Raw genomic sequence first — 19334 nt, 5'->3', positions numbered from 1 at the left:
TACTGAACCAGGTATACTCTTCGCCCATCATAAAAAGATATCACATATATGGGCAGAAAACAGAGGAGCACATCCAACTGGGAGAGAACTATGACCCCTAATGTGATCTGAACCATGCAATATTTAGGAAACTCAATCCTTTGTTACCAATAAGCCTGGTGAAAAAGCCCAACTGAGGGTTAGAAACAACTCCAAGGTCCCAGGGACAAAGGAAATGAGGAAATACAAGTTCCTCTGATAAAACCCGAAGAACCCATAGAACTGTAGTGAAAGATCACCAAAGGATAACAAGATAATATAGAGAAGTTCCCACTGGACCAGAACCCTCTGGTTAGTTGCCGGTACTGTTGGCAACATGCCCATCAATGTTGAATAAAACAATGATATGAGAAACCCTTGGAAGGGGGGAAAGGGAGGAGTAGATAAGGACCAGGAAGGGAAAAGAATAGGGGTGTGTCATGGCTCCAAATGTGACAAATGTGCAACCAAAGAGGAAAGGGTTGAGTGTTGACCCACAGATAACACAAGATTCTAAAGTCTCAGATAAATGATCGAAAACCTATCACCAAAGAAAATACAGAAATCCTGAAAAGAAAGAGGTTGCATATGTACCTGGAAGAAGGTCGCATAACGACTCAGAAAATCCCAACTACAGGGAAACCATGTGTGTAAAGCATGAGATGAAGACAACAAGGAGGTAATAAGGAATCATAGAAAAACAGAGAATTGGATAAAACATAATATACCTGAGAAAACATGTTGAAAAATGTCGTATTAGGCCTAAATGATTCTGCAGGAAGGGTAAGGAAAAACACAACAAAATCTGGTAGTGAATAAGGCTATCAAATGATCAGCAGACCAAACAGTTTTGGCTTGTTCAGGAGGATTAGTGGAGCAACTTTGGGAGAAGAAGGTTGATCCGTATAACAATCAATCTCAGAATGGATAATAGCAGAGAAATCAATAATGGGTCTCCCCCACCTGCAGTCTGTGAAAATAATACTAGAAGTATAACACCTGTAGTGGGAACATGAACCTCAGAAACCACTGTAGAAATATGTAAATCAAACAAAAAATGTTTCATGTAAAATATACAAGTGTGATAAAAAATAAAGACTGGATTTCTACAATGTAAAGAAAAAATTAATAATGAAGAAATCCCACTTCGGAACTTAAACTATTATAATCACGATTCACAGGAGGAGCATCAAAAGAAAAAAATGTTTGAACACAAGTACTGAGAAACGAGAAGTGATAGTTCAGTAGAATTGAATAGAGGGAAGTAACATGCATCACAAGAGTATGTTGCCCTCTTATTAGTGGAGGGTTGATGCATGACTTGCATTGGAATCAGTGAAATCTAATGGAGGGGAGATAGAAAGCTTGTTGCATGTGTACATTTTTTTTGCATATAGAGGGCACCATTGAAGAGAATAGATATCTATGTGAGAGGAGGTAATGTACCGTATCAAAATTTGAAGATCCATTCACCCCCTGCGAAGCAGTTACATGGACATACAACAGACAGTAATATTACATTTATATAGATTATTCTAGAGATTAACATGAAGACTTTTATAACTTTCCTGAACTGAGAGATGTCATTGTTACCCTGTGATTTATCCTTCTCTCAGTGGAATAGTTAAGAAAAATTCTAAGAAACTTTTCATAAATTAACTAAATAGTAGCTAGTTTCTTCTTTTAACTCAGTCAATATCTCGAGAAACCATAAAGTACAGCTCAAACCACTATATTTACACTACAATAATCTAAATAATTAATATCTGCTCTATTCAATGATACTTAAACATTAGTTCATCATCAGTAATCTTTCTGAAAAGATGTTGTGATGTCACAAAAAAGATTACAATGAAAAAGCTGTAATAATAAAACCACTACCAAAGGAGGAAAATAACATGAAAAACAATAGATAAATCATTACATGTTCAAGGAATGATAGTTTCTTAGCAAATATGAACCTCTACTTTGGATTGAGCAGAATTTCATAAGATCAAGAAATGCATCATGTACAACTGAAACTACTCTGAACTCTGCAAAAATGAAAGATAGAACTTTTTTTTTCTTCTAAATTTTTATTTATGAAAGACATTATATAAATTTTATAAAATAACAAAGTACCAATTTGAAAATAAGTATAATTTAGAAACTACTAAAAGAGAGTTGGAATTGTTTACTTCAATTTTAGAATTTTATATGCAGGTGTGAACTTGACAGCTTACTGTTCATAATAGGATTAATAATGCTACAGTTAGTTTTTATTCATTTCTGAAATGTCTCTAAAACATATGGTAAAATTTACTGATATAAGCACATAGCACTTAACTGGCCACACTCTTGTATCAGGGATATATCAAAAAATTTAATTAACATGAAATAATGCTGTTTGATGTTACAAATAAAATAAAGTCACCTCTTTTTTTAGGTCATCTACGATTTTCACATACTTAGTAACATGGGCTTCCACACTGATCACATTCTTCTTCAACTAGAAAGGAAAACATTACAGAAAAATTTCTTTACTAACAACTATGATCATCCCAAAAAAAGGAAACCAGAGTTACTCCTAATGGAAATTAACTACACATAATTATCAAAAAAGAAAAAAAGAGGCACTATTATTAAATATGTTAAATGATTACAGACAGATATGGACCTTTTATACTTTTTACTTATAGTATTATACAATCTACAATGAGAAATTGAAGAACTTTAACACTGAGATTTGATAAGTAGAGAAGAAAGCTCCACCACAACAAACCCATAGTAGAAGTTTTATCAAATTACTTATTTAGTCAAATCTACTTTGAAATAGTAATTAATTAATTAATTACATCCAACTGTATGCTCTTAGCTCTATCAGCATATTTCAAGGTGTTGTAGGTGTCCTCATAACTGATGGAAGATGGGCTGTAATAAAATTAGAATAGCATTTTGTTATTGTATGACATAAAATAGAGTCGTTATACTAGTGACATGTATTATAAAAATGGAGCTTCAACTGTTTAACAAGTCATTATAAAACAGAAGAAATTCAAACTTAGTTATACATTTAGTGACAGCATACTGATATAACTTAATCAGAAGTTAAACTACAGTAGCTATATTATATATACTTGGTTTAGGTTTTATTATTTATATCAGCAGCCTACAATACAAAAACACAAACAAGCTTCAAATTTCATCTTATAATTACGGATTAAATGAAAATGTATCATTACCCTAAATAATAATTGCAGTATTTAATAATTTAATTCTCAACTAGTTAAATGCTATATATATATTTTTTTAATTAAGGATTTGTTTTCATTTTTTAACAAAATCACACAAAGATTTATCTACACAAAGCCACCCCTAATTTTGAAATGATAGCCTAGACAGCACCCATCTCCAAATCTTGGGCTACTCCTATTTCACTGAATAATGGGTATAACCATTAGCACACTCATAACTCCAATGTACAAAGCAGTTTATTGTACAAATGAAACAAGAAACATTGGATTCACAGTCAGGGAAGAAAATAACCACAAGTTCACACCTGACTCTTTTCATTAAGGATAGTTAAGTACAACTGATCAAAAAGTTTTAAGTTTGTTTCAACTTCTTAAAATATACGAATAAAATTTTCAAGAAAAACCAAATAATCATACTGTTAAAGGTCCCATAATGAAATAGCATTGAAGTCATTTCATTACTGTGTTAGAGCATGACACTAGTTTTTTTTTTTTTTTATGATAAAGTAAGACTAGCAAATAATTTTATATTAAAAATAATTAGCACACACTAAAAACAAGAATCTTAGGCCTAGTAACAAATTTGAATTACAATGCATCTAAACTATAGATCATGTTTAACAATAACTTTTAAATCATATTTTAAACAGCTTTAAACCTTAAAATTTAAATTAAAATACAAATTATTTCACTTACCTAACTGCGGCTATCATCACAGTTTTACAGTTACCACCCAGACAGTCCTTCAATATTCTAGTCAGTTTACTGTTTCGATATGGAATATGCTGACCTTTGTTCTGTATAAATTCAACAGTTGAAGAATCAACTTCACAGAAAAACACTATCACATAAAATCCAACAAATGAAATTCTTTCTGGATAGGATGCAATAAAGTTAATGGTTAACATAAAGACTTTGAATGTCAGTTGTGTAAATTTATAAAGAAAAACAAACTACCTCTCACCCCACACCACCACTAACAAACAAATAATTTTTATATTTTATTGTAACATAGTTAGACTGATTTTTCTGTGTTATAATAACATATAAAACACAAAGTACCCAGATTTCTTGTAATGGTTCAATACATTTCAGTTAAAGAGATTTAACAGCTTAACTTATAATAATTTTACATTTTAGTAATACTGGAGTTTACATATATTGTACTAGAATAAATATGAAACTTGTCACCAGAGAAATGTGTAAAATAACCACATTCTTAACAAGTTCAAAATGATTACATTGGTCCCAATATTGCAATTTTTTTTAGCCTAGTTGTTTATTGTATTGAGTATTTTTGCTATCGTAAATCAACAGATATATGTTCCCATTTATTAATAATTTAATAAATTAAATTCATTAACTCCTTTTAATTCATCTATATTAGGCATTCCACACACAAACACACACAAAAACAGAGCTTTCAAATTTAATAATCTGCCATAGCACTAATCCTGTGCAGTAAATGTGTGGAAATGTCAAAGCATGAGGTATAGATAGAAGTACGAGTTCAAACTGTGATCACAGCCCAGTGGTCCTGGTTGTCCTCAGCCTACTCTACGCATAAAATAAGTGGCAATTTATTCAGTATTTGGTATTTCATAAGCACAACCACTATACTTTAAAATTATTGTAGTTGCTATAATTAAAAAAAAAATTGCACAAAGAGCAGTAGCTATTAGCTCAATCTGATTTGATTGATAATGGATATATAGTCTAAATTATTTATAATTTTAAAGAATCAAGTAGAATAAACAGATCAGCCCTTTCTAATGCTATACACAAACTGTGATAAAATATTATGTAGGACAATAGCCAACTGACAATGACATTTCTCGTTACAAACAGCAACGTAATTTTTTTTTATATATGTTTGAATGTTGACATTCGTATTGATTTGAAAATAATGTGAAAAAATTGACATAATTAGAAATAGACTTCAATGGTTAGTTTCCTTTTTTTCTTATTATAGGTTAATCTTAAGATTTCAAGGAAATGGCATCTCTTAGTTTGATTTAGGTGTAGAGTCCTTTACTCACCACTAATAGTTTAAAATATTACTCTGAATCTCTTTAAGATTCTAATTAAAATATCCCGTGTACGTAGATTTGAAAATACTTTTTCGTCAATATATTTAAATACAAAAATACAGAAAACATTACAGATTCTGTACCGACCTTTCGATCAGCTAAGGCATTGATACAGTTTCCAAGGGCTAGAAGAGACTTGTTGATATTAGCACCTTCTCGCTGCCTGACCCCACCATGTGCAGCTGCTGCACAAGCTCGTTCTGATCCTGCAAGGTCTATGAGACTCATCTTTGCCACTTGCACATTAGTTGAAAGGTCAGCAGTACGATTTTGTTGCTTAACACAAACCTTATAAACAATAACATTTAAATTTTATTATCATAACCCTCTCTCACTTTTACAAAAACATTCTTTTAACTCACTCAGATAAAAAGCATTTCGTAAATACAATTGGGAAAAACAATAACTTCACTTGATCTAGGATTTAAACAATAGGTTTTAGGAATTTTATAAATATTTATGTATTGAAAACACTGATAAAAACGTTTGTGTATGTGTGTGTACATATCAATTTGCCAACTACCAAAAGATTTTAAGTATCATACTTACTGAGCAAGTCATTTAAGAACTAAATTGAGTTTCATAAACAACATTGCAAAAAACTATACACGTGAAATTTACATTTTAGGTATATTGTGTTAATGAAAAAACTTTGATGTTGATGTCTTTTAGTAAATTGATATTGATATTTTGATACTTGTTTATAAAATCAAAGATTGACATAACACACCCACTACATAAGTTATCATTGAAACAATTAGTAGCTGACATACAATTATAATTTCTTCCCTTTTCTTTCTTAACTCTTATAGCATGGGCTCGGTCCCTGGGACTGACCTCATAACCATTTTGTGCCTCTTAGTTTTTATGCTATAACTTTTAAATTAGTAAGTGAAAGTTGACGTAATTTGGCAGATTATCAGGAAACATTACAATGCTTTCATATGCAAAATATCAATTTTTTTTTTATTATTAAATCTTAAGGTTTATAAAGCAATTTTTCTTCATCTCTATTTCATTTTAGAATGAACACAAATTATAACATGAAAACATAAATGTTTAGACTAAATAGCTTGACAGTTCTTACAGTCTTCTCCCCAATGGCAATTCTGTCTTTGGTGACAACATTTGTGTTAAGAAACTTCTTTCTACATCTGCATTTCCATTGGGCAATACTAATGCTTTCCTGACAAGGAAAGGCAGAAATATGCATTTCAAGTTTCCATTGCCAAGCTTCTTCAAAACTTGCCTTTAGAAATGATCCACCCTTTCCCTTTCTTCTCAATCATCTGTTTGGTACACTTTTCCACTTATCTATAATATTAGCAATAAAATTATTTTTAAACATCAGTTGTCTAGGTAAAACCCTCTACATCTGTGACAGAACCTTGTTTTTAAAGGAAGTCTAGTGATCAGGTACTTTGATACTGCAGTGTAGAATGAGTGTATTCCAAGAATTTCTTTGTGCAGGGTCTCTATTTTCATCTTGGAAAGCTCCTCTCTTGCTTCACCACAGACAATGTCTTCATCACGTAGCTAGTTTTTAATGTCAATGTCTTTTTTTTCAGGACTTTTGGTGCTATGTCATTAACAATAACCATCTCAGAATGGTACAAACGAACATTGTCATCCGACTATATAGCAGGTAAATCATAGGTTGATCAGTTTGGATCTCTTCAAACAGAAGGATAACTGACAACAGAAAGAATAATTTGGCTTTCATGTTGGGCCACCTTATTGCTTCCCTTATCTCTGACAACTGCTCAATGATGTCCCTTAAAGCTGGTCCAATGTTCAGCCAACAAACTTATGTGTGCTTTATAAAGACTTCCTCTGGAAGGTCAAGATCTATTTGTATGTCTATGTAATCCTCCCTACTTCCAAATGAGATCTTGAATAGTCTACACACATCTATTGCTAACTGTTCTGTTTCTTGACCATATTCTGTTATGTCCTTGCTGAAGGCATTGTACGAAGATTACATGTATCTACATGAACAAGAACATTCCATTCTGAATCAGTAGCTTTTACTAGCTTGACATTTTTTCTAAAGATTGTCTTTTAAACATTTGGTCCATTGCTACTCAATGTAACTAGAGATTCCAATGGCATGCAATCATCCTGTAATGTTTCCACTATATGCTTGGTAACAGACTTTCCATCTGCACAAGAAAAGAACAATGACTTGTATTATCTACACCAGACTTCATAATGGTTTTGGGACCAGTAGCTTATCAAAAAATCCATTTTTTTATTTACCTGTGTCTCAATTGTTTCATCATACTGTAATAAAAAACTTATTTGAATTTCGTACATCACAGCTGAAGTGAAAGCTGACCCCAACCAGTCCAATAGTAGGTAAGATAGCTTCATTCTTCTCATACTGAAACTGTCTACTATTGGACATTTGAACATTGTTTTGAAAGTTTCACCAATACCATCACTAGCTCTGAAACATATGGACAGTGCACAGTTTACTGCCAAGATAACTTCTGCCAACAATGTATCTTTGCTTGGTATACTGTAAATCAGAATCGTAGATTTCTATTTTCCAGTTAATGTCCCATGTACATGAACAGAAGGACCTGCTTTTTCACCTGCAAACTCTATAGTTGCACTTTCCTTCGAGGTGCCAGTGGTGGGTTGACTTTTCAACATGAATTTTGTCTGATTCGACAAAAAAAGGGATTTACTCAGATTTTTCTGATGGGATCCTGATGCATATTGAAGAATTTGTTTAAGTCTGTTATTGTGAAATTATTTCAGATTTACAGATGGTATATTTTGCCTGATACAAGGTATTTCTATTAACACACCACATCTTCAATTTGTGTCCATTTCCATGAACCTCAGACAACCACATGTCATTTAACTTAGTTTTGTCTCACGTCATAACTAACAGTTAGCAATCTTTTACCTGAAATAAATATTGGAATGTTAGATTGCTATGAAAATTTTCTGAAAGTTTGTTTTCTTTGTTTATTTAAAGTTAAGCCCAAAGCTACACAATGGGCTATCTGTGCTCTGCCCACCATGAATATCGAAACCCAGTTTCTAGTGTTGTAAGTCCGCAGACATACCGCTGTGCCACTGAGGGATTTTAATAACACCCTCCAAGAACTTGCCTTCTGTCAAATAGTCGCACAGCTTTTTAAGTAGACTTTTTCAAACAGCTTGTTTGTTTGTTGTTGTTGTTTGGGGATGCGACGCACTATGGTGTTTTCTGATTAAGTTTATTTCCCATAGAATAAGTCCACAGACATACCGCTGTGCTACTAGGGAGCAAGAGTTTCAGTTGTTGGATAATTTAACACATTTTCAACATTTATAGGTTGATCTAGTTAACATTTAACCAGCATAAATATTTTGAATTTTTCTTCCTTCAAAACTGACAATTGTTTCTGTTATTATTACAATAGTACTAAATAATGCATTTCCCCATGCTAATGAATTTATTATCAGAATCATGTTTTTAGTTTTTTGCCATTAAAAGATGAGAATAATGATTTCCTTGATCCAAATGGATCCAACAATTGAAGCTGTTAGTGACTAGGCAGGGTGCCATGCTTGAAAGAAATACAAATATATATATTGAGGAAAAGTACAGAAATATAAATTCTTAAATGACATAATTTTGTAACATTTTTTCTGCAAAATGTTTACATTAAGTACGTCACTTTTGAATTGTTGTATAACTTGTTTATTCAATTCCATAAAGATACGAAAAAAATAGGTATTTCTGTGAAATATAGTAAAAGAAAGGAGAACCTGACATCCTGAAATAGTAATAAACTGCAAATTTCCTTATTAGCAACTTACTAGAAAACCTACAACACTAACCAGCAAAATAATATGATTTGGGAAAAAAATAAGGTTAAGTATACAGAGAGAGAGAGAGTGATGTTGTAATAGCAAATCATACCCTCCACACACACATACATTTTATATATATATTATATTTATTACATATATTATTTTCATTGTTTATAATAAAGTCATCTAAACTATATTTCCTTACTTTTAAATAAAAATGCAACAAAACACCACAAGACTCTACATACAGATTCTTAAAATATGAAACTAAAATGTGGTGTGTGATTTGGTTAATGTATATTTAATAGTCCAGGAGTGAAATTCTTAACCTCAATAAAATAGTGCACATACAACAAAACATCTTATATGTGTGATTTTATTATAGTTTACAAAAAAAAATTACAACCACTGTTTTGATGATTTTCATGAAACAAATATATGTTAAATATGCAATTAAATTAAAAATTTCATAACTGTAAACTTACCCCACCTCATTTGTTTTTGCTTCCCATTCCATTGCATGACAAAAAATACATTGTGTGCGCTAATATCATGGGCAGGTATTGATCAAAGTGCATCAGCAAATAAAACATATCATTTGGATATATTTGTTATTGACCAATCATACAGCCAGATGAGACTACTCAACCGGTTTAGCACTGATTGACATCAAAGCTGCTAATTCGTTTCTTCTCGCGATGTTTTTTGCCAGCAAGAACTAATGTCATTAGGCCATCTATTGATCTATTTGAATATTTAATGACTGCTTAGATTCTGCGAGTTGTGATGTGTCTGCTTTCTGGCAGTACGATGGGAGGTATGCTGATTGGATGGTATCGAGTACCAGCAGAATTTCACCTCTGATCTAGTCTAATATGTCTATTATCAAATTACATATCTCAAATTGTTAGCACAATCTTTCGCGCATCTTTGATGTAGCTCTGTAATAGTCATAAATTAGAAGCTATTGTATGTTCCTTTTTAAATTCACTTTAACAAGAAACAAATCAGAAACAACCTGAAAGTGTTCAACAAAAGTATTATTACATGGTGATAGTGGTCATTCAAGAAATACTATATACAAGAGGAAAAATCATAGGCTCAGCATTAAGTTGACCAATCCAACAAGTTAAGAGATTTTCTGAGCTAACCTTTTTTTAAAGTTTTATTAAGTGTACAGCCCATTTTTTTTTTTGCATTGAGAAATATTTTGCCACTGATACATTTCACATTAGCTTTAAAACTTCAATTTGAATGTTTCAACTGCCAGTGGAGACATGTCAATTTTCTAATAAAAGTATTTTATCTTATTCTGCTAATAAACAAGTTTATGCTTAGAATCTGTATGAGATTCATGAGTTTTAAGAGACAAGGTACTAGTGAAAAAAAAGAAGTATGAAAATGGTTAGTGACGAGTCAATATAGATTACTTGAAAACATTCAAGATAGAATGTAATAAATATTTAGGATTTTTTTCATTCATTCACATTCCTAAATATTCTTATCACAACTTTGGACTAGAATTTTTGATAAACTTAAAATTGTAAAAACCAACAACTGAAAATTTGGGGAATTTTTACAACACAAAATAGATTGTTTAAATAAAATCTGCTCTACTTTTATTCTTATTTGGTAATAAGTGGTGTAAATAATTCTTGAGATTTTTTAAAGCATTTAACATCTTATTAACTGATTCATTTAACATACTTTAAAATATAAATTCCTAATGTATATACAAAATGTTTTAATATCTTATACCATTACTGCACAAATTTAAGTACATATAGTTGAGGCAATACATACACGTACTTGCAGGTATGAAAACAAAAAGAGATCTTACTTGAAAAACTGCATGAGAACGAGAAGACTCAGCATTTGCATCAGTTGGATGTTGAGTCCTGTTCTTGTTACCAAAGTCCAACATGTTTAACAAGTGTTCAGCATCCTTTGGCTAAAATAATTTATACTGACATTTGAACAGGCACGACACTTTTGCTACCTTCATACATTCAGGTATATATATATATATCAAAACAAAATATTCTAATTTTCTTTGTGGCAATTTTACATGTACATCCATATACTGACAGTCTATAAACCTAAAATAAACAATGCACTTTTGTTAACAATGTAACTTTTTACTTTGGTTGATTAATTCGAGAATGTATTTCCAACAATACTTACCTTCTTTTACACTACAGCTATTACTCGACTGCTAGGTTTTCCTTCCTTTGCCCATCTAAGTTTGGTCTTTTTTTTCTTGTTTGCTCCAGTCTTTTATTCCCCACTTAATTGCCCTTGGTGATATCTGTCTCGTGACACTCTCCACCTATGCCTATCCTTGTACTGTATATAAGCACCTCATTCAGATAATATTATCACTTTTTTTGAGACTGCTCCAATCCACAGTCTCTAATACTGGCTCTTTGTGGGGAGGAAGGGCAGGAGAGGGCGAGTATTATTAGAAATACATTTGTGATTTAAAATGTTAACTTCCAAAACATACTTACATCCACTCACATTACAGCTAGAATCCCACAATGATAAGGTGGAGGGGCCAGTGAGGGCATTATACATACAAAATACATATGCATAAGTTGTGGATGTGCCAATAGAAGATTAGCACCATAGTGGAGGAACCGCACTACATCCAGAACAGGTATGCTCTTAACCCAGAACCTAATTCATGCACTGCAGGTGGAATTTGACATGATCCATCATCACTATTACCCAGGCCCCAACCAGGTAGCTGTGGAGTGATGCCTTCCTAGCCACCAGAATCATGAAAAAAAGGTAAGCAACACCACAAACTCAGAATGGGGGAATCCTGTATGCCATACTCAACCTGAATCTGGTCTGGAATTACAAACACTCGTCCTCACTCCCCAACCATTTGGATAAGGGAAATTCCACTTTCCCTGAAATTATGGGGAAAACATGGAACAAACTGTGTTCAACTAAGGATCCTGGATGGGACCACTCTGTGTTCAGAATTACGAGGAGACAAGACTCTCTTCCACGAACAATGTACTGAACCAATATTGACGAAAAAGAAATATGGTGTGTGTGGGGTGGGGGTAATGTGCATTGGACCTGAGGAACAATGCTCTGGAAACAGTTCAATAGGTGAGCCAAGTTCCTTACATTTTTAAAAGCAAACCCACCAAATTTACTCAATCCAATGATTGGTAGTGATGGGCAGGATCCCCTTATACTTTACTCATGATAGTCCATGGTGGTCCAACATAGTACACTAATACCATCCGACCTGCCTTTAGGTGATCTTATGGAACACCTCATTTCTACAGAGCCTATTATGAACTAGACAACGTATACTGTGTTAATGGTTGCTAGTGCGGAATTGGTGTGATAAAAGCACACCTGCCTGGGCAACACTCGCCACAGAGTGGGATCATGTGAAAAAGAGGTAAATGATCCTGGAAAGTAAAAAAGAAACAATATTAGTAATGAAGATACTCGCACCTCCTTATAATATAGTGGATGTGGTTAAGATAGATACAGAGGGTAGTCAAAAACCCTCAGAGGAAAATAATGGCAGATCATTCATATAATGTGAGATAAAAGTATTGGGAGAGGCCCACATACCAGCCTGCACAACGTCCTCCAGAGGGCAATTCAACCAGGCTGCTAAGAACATAGAAGTGTGACGAATCTGATGAGACGTGACTTGCAGAAAACTCCTCACCTCCAAAGAGAGCCCAGAATAAGTGATATGGATCTATATTTGTACCCACCTCAATAAAGTAATCGAGAACAAATCCTGAGAAACTGAAGGATCCCAGTAAATAAAAAGTCATTGTCTAGCATCTCTAACAGCATTAATGTGGGCAACATAACACATGAAGGCCTTCACTGGACATAACAAATGATCATGATCCAATCAGTCATAGAAGTGAGAAATAGTGGTCAGATGAATCAGTGAAAAGGATTTATCCTCTTCCCTGGCTGACAATGTTTTAGGTAAGAAGGAGCTGTCTGGGTATAGGAGGAGGTAAGTAGAATGATAAAGCATCCTGTGTATGCAGTGCAAATAATTCTGACCACTAATAAAAGATAAACCTTAAGGGAAAGGTGATACATTGTACATGAGGCTAAGGGCTGAAACTGATGTTGAGAAAGAGCATGTAATGAGAAATTGATAAATGTCCATCGTGGGACTGTAAAATGACTGCATAACCTCCATGCATGAAGACTGAGCTTCAGGATGGCTGGGTATATGATGTTGGATCATAGCCAAAGAGGAAGAGGATGATTTTCCCCCTCAATAAGTCCAGAATTTGAGGCATAACCACTTTGAACAGCAAGAAGTTTGAAAACATTGACATATATGGAGGCCTCATTTTCTGTCTATAGACCATGGAATTCCAGACTGTTGAGATATGCATCCCATCCATGAAGAAAAGGATTTCTGGACAAGGTGGCAGCAGAGGAACACCTGTCATAGTATTGATCTGATATAACCACCACTCAAGATCAAAAATGTTGATCCTGAATAAGGAGACTGGGGAATCCAGTGCATCACTGGTCATTGTCATGTAGAAACCACTGAAGGGATCTCACATATTCTTGTCATAAAAGAATGAGGGATTTGAGTGAAGCCCACATCCACAAATGAAAAAGAGCCAAACATGCAGTGGAGAAAGAAGATGTGAGTAAGTGTCAGACTGCCTGTTCCATAGCATGAACACAGATAGGAGTCAGCTGAGCCCGACTGAGATAAGTGTTGAGAAAGACACTCAAAGGATTTATAGTGTTGGAGTGAGGATAGATTTACCAGCTCTGATAATGTTGCGTGCCTTGGTTCCTTCTGGAAGTAGAATCTAGGTGTGATGTTGTGCCAACTGACAAGATGATGCCAGCAGTAACCAGTTGTCCATGTCATGGTATGTTCATAAGTCTAGAGAATGTAGGTGTTGAGAAATAGCTTGTACGATTCTGCAGAACATATGGTGCTGATGGCAGACCGAAGGGCAGAGCCCTGAACTGCAGCCCCTGACCCTTGCGCACAAAATGGAGATAGTGGTGGGATGACTTTGCTATGGGAATGAGCAGATAGGCATTGGCAATATTAAACTTGGTCTTTCATAGCATTGGCAAAAAATGCCAATGCAGAGTGAGTAATGAAAACATCATGAACCTTGGAGGATCTGGGAATTGATTTTGATGAGAAAGATCGTTGACTGATTGCCAATTTCCAGTCTTCCTGGGCACAACAAACAGATGGGAATAATACCCTGGAAGAACTGGGATGATTCTCTCCACTGCTCCCTTGATCAACAAAGCTCGGATAGCCCTGGAATGATGTTCAGAAATATGAGGATCTGCGGGAGGAATAAACACTAGAGGTTGGGTGGATGAATGGTGGTGAAGATGTGAACTAAATGATCAATCTACACCCGTAGTACCCATGGATACATGGTAAAGGTTTACCATACGTCCAGACATTTTCAGAGCTGAGGCGTACGATAGTCACAGCTGCCACTGGCAGCATTCCAACCAAGGGGAAGAACCTTGTGGATATGCGTAGAATCAATTCTAGGTACCAATGAACCAAGGAGCTGATGTCAGGGGTCAGGACACTAAATAGGGCAGAATGTTCCCCTGTAGGAGCCAAGGAAAGTCAAGAAGCCTACAACAACGGGGATAAATACAGATGGGAGACATCAACCCTTGATTCCAAAGACTGGAATGCTTGGAAAAATCAAGGGTCGGAGAAAGGGGTCCTCACGTAACTCATAGAAGGTGGCAGCCAGTAGACGAACACCCTTCAACAATGCATCTGTAACCAACAACAAACCAGCCAAGAGACTAAAGAAAGTGCAGAAGCAGACAACAGAACTAAGCTAACAATGGTCCCAACAAAAGTTAGAGGGATGATAAATGTCTTAGCACTGTAGTTAGGGTCAGATGAATTCTAGAAAATCGTGATCTATTTAGGTTGACCACAGATTCCATCTTTAAACCCCACATTTCTGGGAGTAGGACTATTCTATGAGAGTCTAAAAATGCATCCATCTGGTGGTGGTAAGATAAAGCATGTTGTTCCAACAAACGTGGTGGGCAAGGCATAGCTGTCCCTTCAGATAAGTGAGCAGTAAACCTCCCTGCATGAACTGCAATATCAGGAGGAGGAGGAGAAAGAACTAAGTATTTGCCCTTTGACCTTTCCACCACCTTCAAAGGAAGGTGCAGACTCAAAAGCAATTGGAAAAGCCCCAAAACATGCTTGATTTACCAACTCATGAAAAGTAGCCAGAAGCAGCTGCTCCAAAATGGCCTCATGAAAAGCCAAGAGAATGAAGGAAGGCACTGGAAAAAGTGAATCTAAATTCTTTCCAGAATGTCCAGGATAATCTGCAAGTGCAGCCTCAGTGCCCACTGGACCAAATATACGTCTCCATCTCACAATGAATAATGTCACTAACAGCCTCAACTGAGAATGACCCCTACCCAAGACTACTGAGTGATACTGGGTACCAGAGGTGGGATAGGAGAGACATCTGGGAATTCATGCTGTAGATCAACTTGCCAAATAAAAGAAAAAAAAAGAAGTTTTTTTAAATCAATTAGGTAACACGAAGAGCACTCAAAGTATCTCCAATGGTCGTAGTACACAGAAACCCATTAGTGAGTAAAGGTGATAATATTGTCTGAATGAGGTGCTTACATACAGTACCAGGATAGCGGGCATATTGACGTAGGTAGAGAATCACTAAGGGCAAGTAAGTGAGGAATAAAAGACTGGAGCAACTGAGAATAAATCAGACCAATGCTTAAGTGGGCAAAGGAAGGAAACTCTAGCAGTTGATTAATAACTATAGTGTGACAGGAGGTGCGTGTGTTTTAGAATTGCTATTTCCCATATTTTCAAGAGACACATTTTTTCTACTGACTTCAATTTACAGTTTGTTAGCATTCATCACTTAATTTTAGAATTACCTCAAATTTAGGCAATTTGAAAGAAATCAACATATAAAGTTGCCCTTAACCCTTTTGCAATGGGCTTGGTATAATATACATGAGTTAAGCATTTATACTGTAACTTTTAATGCAGTAAGTGTATCTTCACAAAATTTGGTAGACTTTTAAAAAAGATTACAAGTCTTTAATACACATCACTTTGTGTTTGATTCAGTACATTCAATATCAGTAATTTGAGTTCCTAATTCATACGAAACTACAGACGTAGTATTTTAATATCACAAACATCTAATTTGAACCAGTGCTGCATTCAACATACTACATGATGCACAGAAATTGATGTTTAGCTGTGTTTTTAATATTTACTTTTAAATTAAGAAATTACCTAACGTACAATACTTAAATTTGAATTATAATCTACAATCTGATACCAAACTTTTTGACATAAATTCATAAAATAGAAGCTCAATAAAATTTTGATTGCAAATCAACAAACACGATGACATGGACTCTGACACGTGACCTATTGTGATTGGGTTAACTTCATACGTTATCTTTTAATTTTCTATCATTACATATACACAGGTAAGAAGAATAACTGACAATTGAAAACATTACATTCAATTTGTAACTTAGTGGTTAAAAATCATACTTTAAATATTTTAGCCAATGTTCTTCAGACTAGTTTTGTGCCTATTAAGTATCAATATATGCTTACAGAATATTAAAACAATATTAAACTATAAAAATGTTACAAATATTATACAAATTTAAAGCAAACAGCTATAAAACTTAATGCTAACATTAATCTCCATGAATGAATTACAGATACAAGGCAACTGCACCAACCTGTTAGGTAAATGCCTTCAATGTTAACATTTTCCTTACACATACTGTCTTCACCTCAAGTTCAAGAGACTGGAGAGGATCTCAAACCCCCTGACTCCGCAACAGGGCACATGTTTAGAATAGAGAATAATATACTGATCCGGGAACCCAACATTTGGAATCAAAACAATGCTAAGAATAGAGAATGATATATTGATCCAGGAACCTAAGATTCGAAATCAAAACAATGCTTACCACAGAGAAATAGACTCCCTCAACATTGAAACTGACTGTAACCGACCCAGTTGCAATAACATCCTCAGAATAAGACACATGGAGGGAGAGCCAAAGGAAAAGAACTGTAACAATCCCAAGTACCTTCACCATGATCATGGTTGAGGGAGGAACACAGACATCCATAATACAGGATGAGGGATCCCAGTCAAAGGGGTGAACTGCAATTTGATGTCAGCAGAGGATATCATGTTATCTACACCAGCAGAACACCACCACCCTACTATGCACTGAATGGTATTTTTGTATTGAAATTTTATGTCATTAAACCATTCAGGAGGATACCTCCATGGAAAGTGGTAAGGGCTCCCAAACTCCACTAGAAAAAAATGGGGGATGAAATGCGGTGGAGAGTGGGAACATCAACACCATGAAAGCAGACCATACTGATTTATTCAATACAAGGCATGGATGGGCAACTATCCCCTTCTGCTTTACCTATGTAGTCCATTGGTGATACAGTCCAGGACGGTAATATTTAATAAGCAATTTCATTGTGAGGATAACCTTCAAAAGATCTTGTGCAACAACTCATCTAAACAGTGTTCATTGCGTGGCCATGGAACATATTAAGCGCGTCGACATGGCTTAACAGTGTGGATGTTGAAGGATAAAAATTACCTTGTCAGGCAACACTTGCCACAGAGCAGGATACAAATAATGAGAATTATGATGAAAAGTAAAATAAGGCCCCTGGAAAATTCAAAGAATGGCTACAGGTAGAAAACAATATCCCACAGAGGAAGAAATGGCGACCTTATGCAAATAATGAGAGACAAACATATTAGGTGCAGTACACATGCTAGACTGTAGAGTTTCCTCCAATGGACGACGAAGATGAGATGCCAAAGAAAAGGTAAGGTGTCAAATTTGATGAGAAGACACCTGGAACAAAGTAGGGGAATAAGCCAATTGAATCAGAACAAACCACAATTTTTATAGTCTTCAATTTTGTTTGGTTACAGAGCTATTGAATAGAAAATCAGACTCCTCCTGCTACATCCTCTCTTTCAGAATTTTTTGATAGTTCTCTCTTATGTTTCATTATATATTACCTATAACCAATAGAAAGTCAAGGTTTTCATCTGTCAAATGACATATTGTATAACTTTATGTTCTGAACTGTTAGATGTCAATTTTACTCATAGTACCAACATCGTTCCTGTGAGAAAGTTAACAACTAGCTTAGATGAATTTGTAATGGCTCTTGTTGCAGAGTTAAAAAAGCCAGAAAAAATTTGAGAGGTAAGGGAATTTGTCTATTTTTTGCATGTTATTAGTCTATATTCTTTGGTGCATTATTTAATTAAATAAAAATTATTTAAGTGCATTAGTATCATTAGTATAAAAACTTAGGGTTAACCCTCTTCAAAAACAGACAGCAAGAAAAAGAAGACTGGTTAAGAATTTTATTTCTTGTTTCTCATGTTCATTCTTTGTGTATAATTATACAGGTAACTAAATTGTAAAAATATGGATCCTTTTAGGTTTCTTAAGATTAGATTAGGTAAAATAAGCAATAATAATAAACACAAGATAATTTCAAATGTGAATTTTTTCTCTCTTATCACACGCAAGCAGCTCGTGGGTAATGTAATTTGTTAGCATAATGTGAGCTGCAAGTTCCCAGAGTGATTTACAACTTATAATGGTGCAGATATTAATTATACACGGTTCAAAGGGCAATAAAACAATAAAATGTAATTATAAATAGATGTATAGTGTTATGAACTTTGAGCTACTTAGGATAAACGAATGTAGTTTGATGTTACAATATGAAGTTGTTCTAGAAAAAAAAAAAGGGTAATTTAGGTTTATTTCAATTTTTTTGGTGGTTACAAGGTCAGTCGTATTGACAGATCCCATTTTAAGATAGGGTAGAGAAAATAACACGTTTGAAATGTATTTAGGAGGTTTTAGGGATTACACAAAGGAAATTTAAAATTTTTGAGATGAAGAAAAGCATTTTAAATCTCAACATGAAAATTACTTTGCACACAGACTATTCAAACAAATATTCAATATATTCATGGACAAATCTTTATATTATTTTATTAAAAAATAATTCACTAAAAAATAATGTTTTTTTTTTAATTTAGTTGAAGAACTTATTAAT

The 19334-nt window shown here is 34.3% G+C and overlaps 1 protein-coding gene across 1 annotated transcript in view; it reads right to left on the bottom strand.

Moving 5' to 3' along the window:
* The window catches only part of LOC106464489 (kinesin-like protein KIF18A), a 63396-nt gene that overhangs the window by 33067 nt on the left and 10995 nt on the right, over window positions 1-19334 (bottom strand). The window contains exons 4-8 of the mRNA XM_022392218.1: window positions 10995-11105; window positions 5429-5629; window positions 3948-4048; window positions 2853-2928; window positions 2432-2506 (exon numbers count right to left, since the gene is read on the bottom strand). Coding sequence (XP_022247926.1) covers window positions 2432-2506; window positions 2853-2928; window positions 3948-4048; window positions 5429-5629; window positions 10995-11105 — 564 coding nt within the window. The remainder of the gene's footprint in view (window positions 1-2431; window positions 2507-2852; window positions 2929-3947; window positions 4049-5428; window positions 5630-10994; window positions 11106-19334) is intronic.

This window comes from Limulus polyphemus, unplaced genomic scaffold (genome assembly GCF_000517525.1).
Source record: "Limulus polyphemus unplaced genomic scaffold, Limulus_polyphemus-2.1.2 Scaffold1666, whole genome shotgun sequence".
Classification (NCBI taxonomy): Eukaryota; Metazoa; Arthropoda; class Merostomata; order Xiphosura; family Limulidae; genus Limulus; species Limulus polyphemus.
Note: the sequence above shows the minus strand (reverse complement) of the source record. Positions and strands in the feature narration are given on the sequence as shown.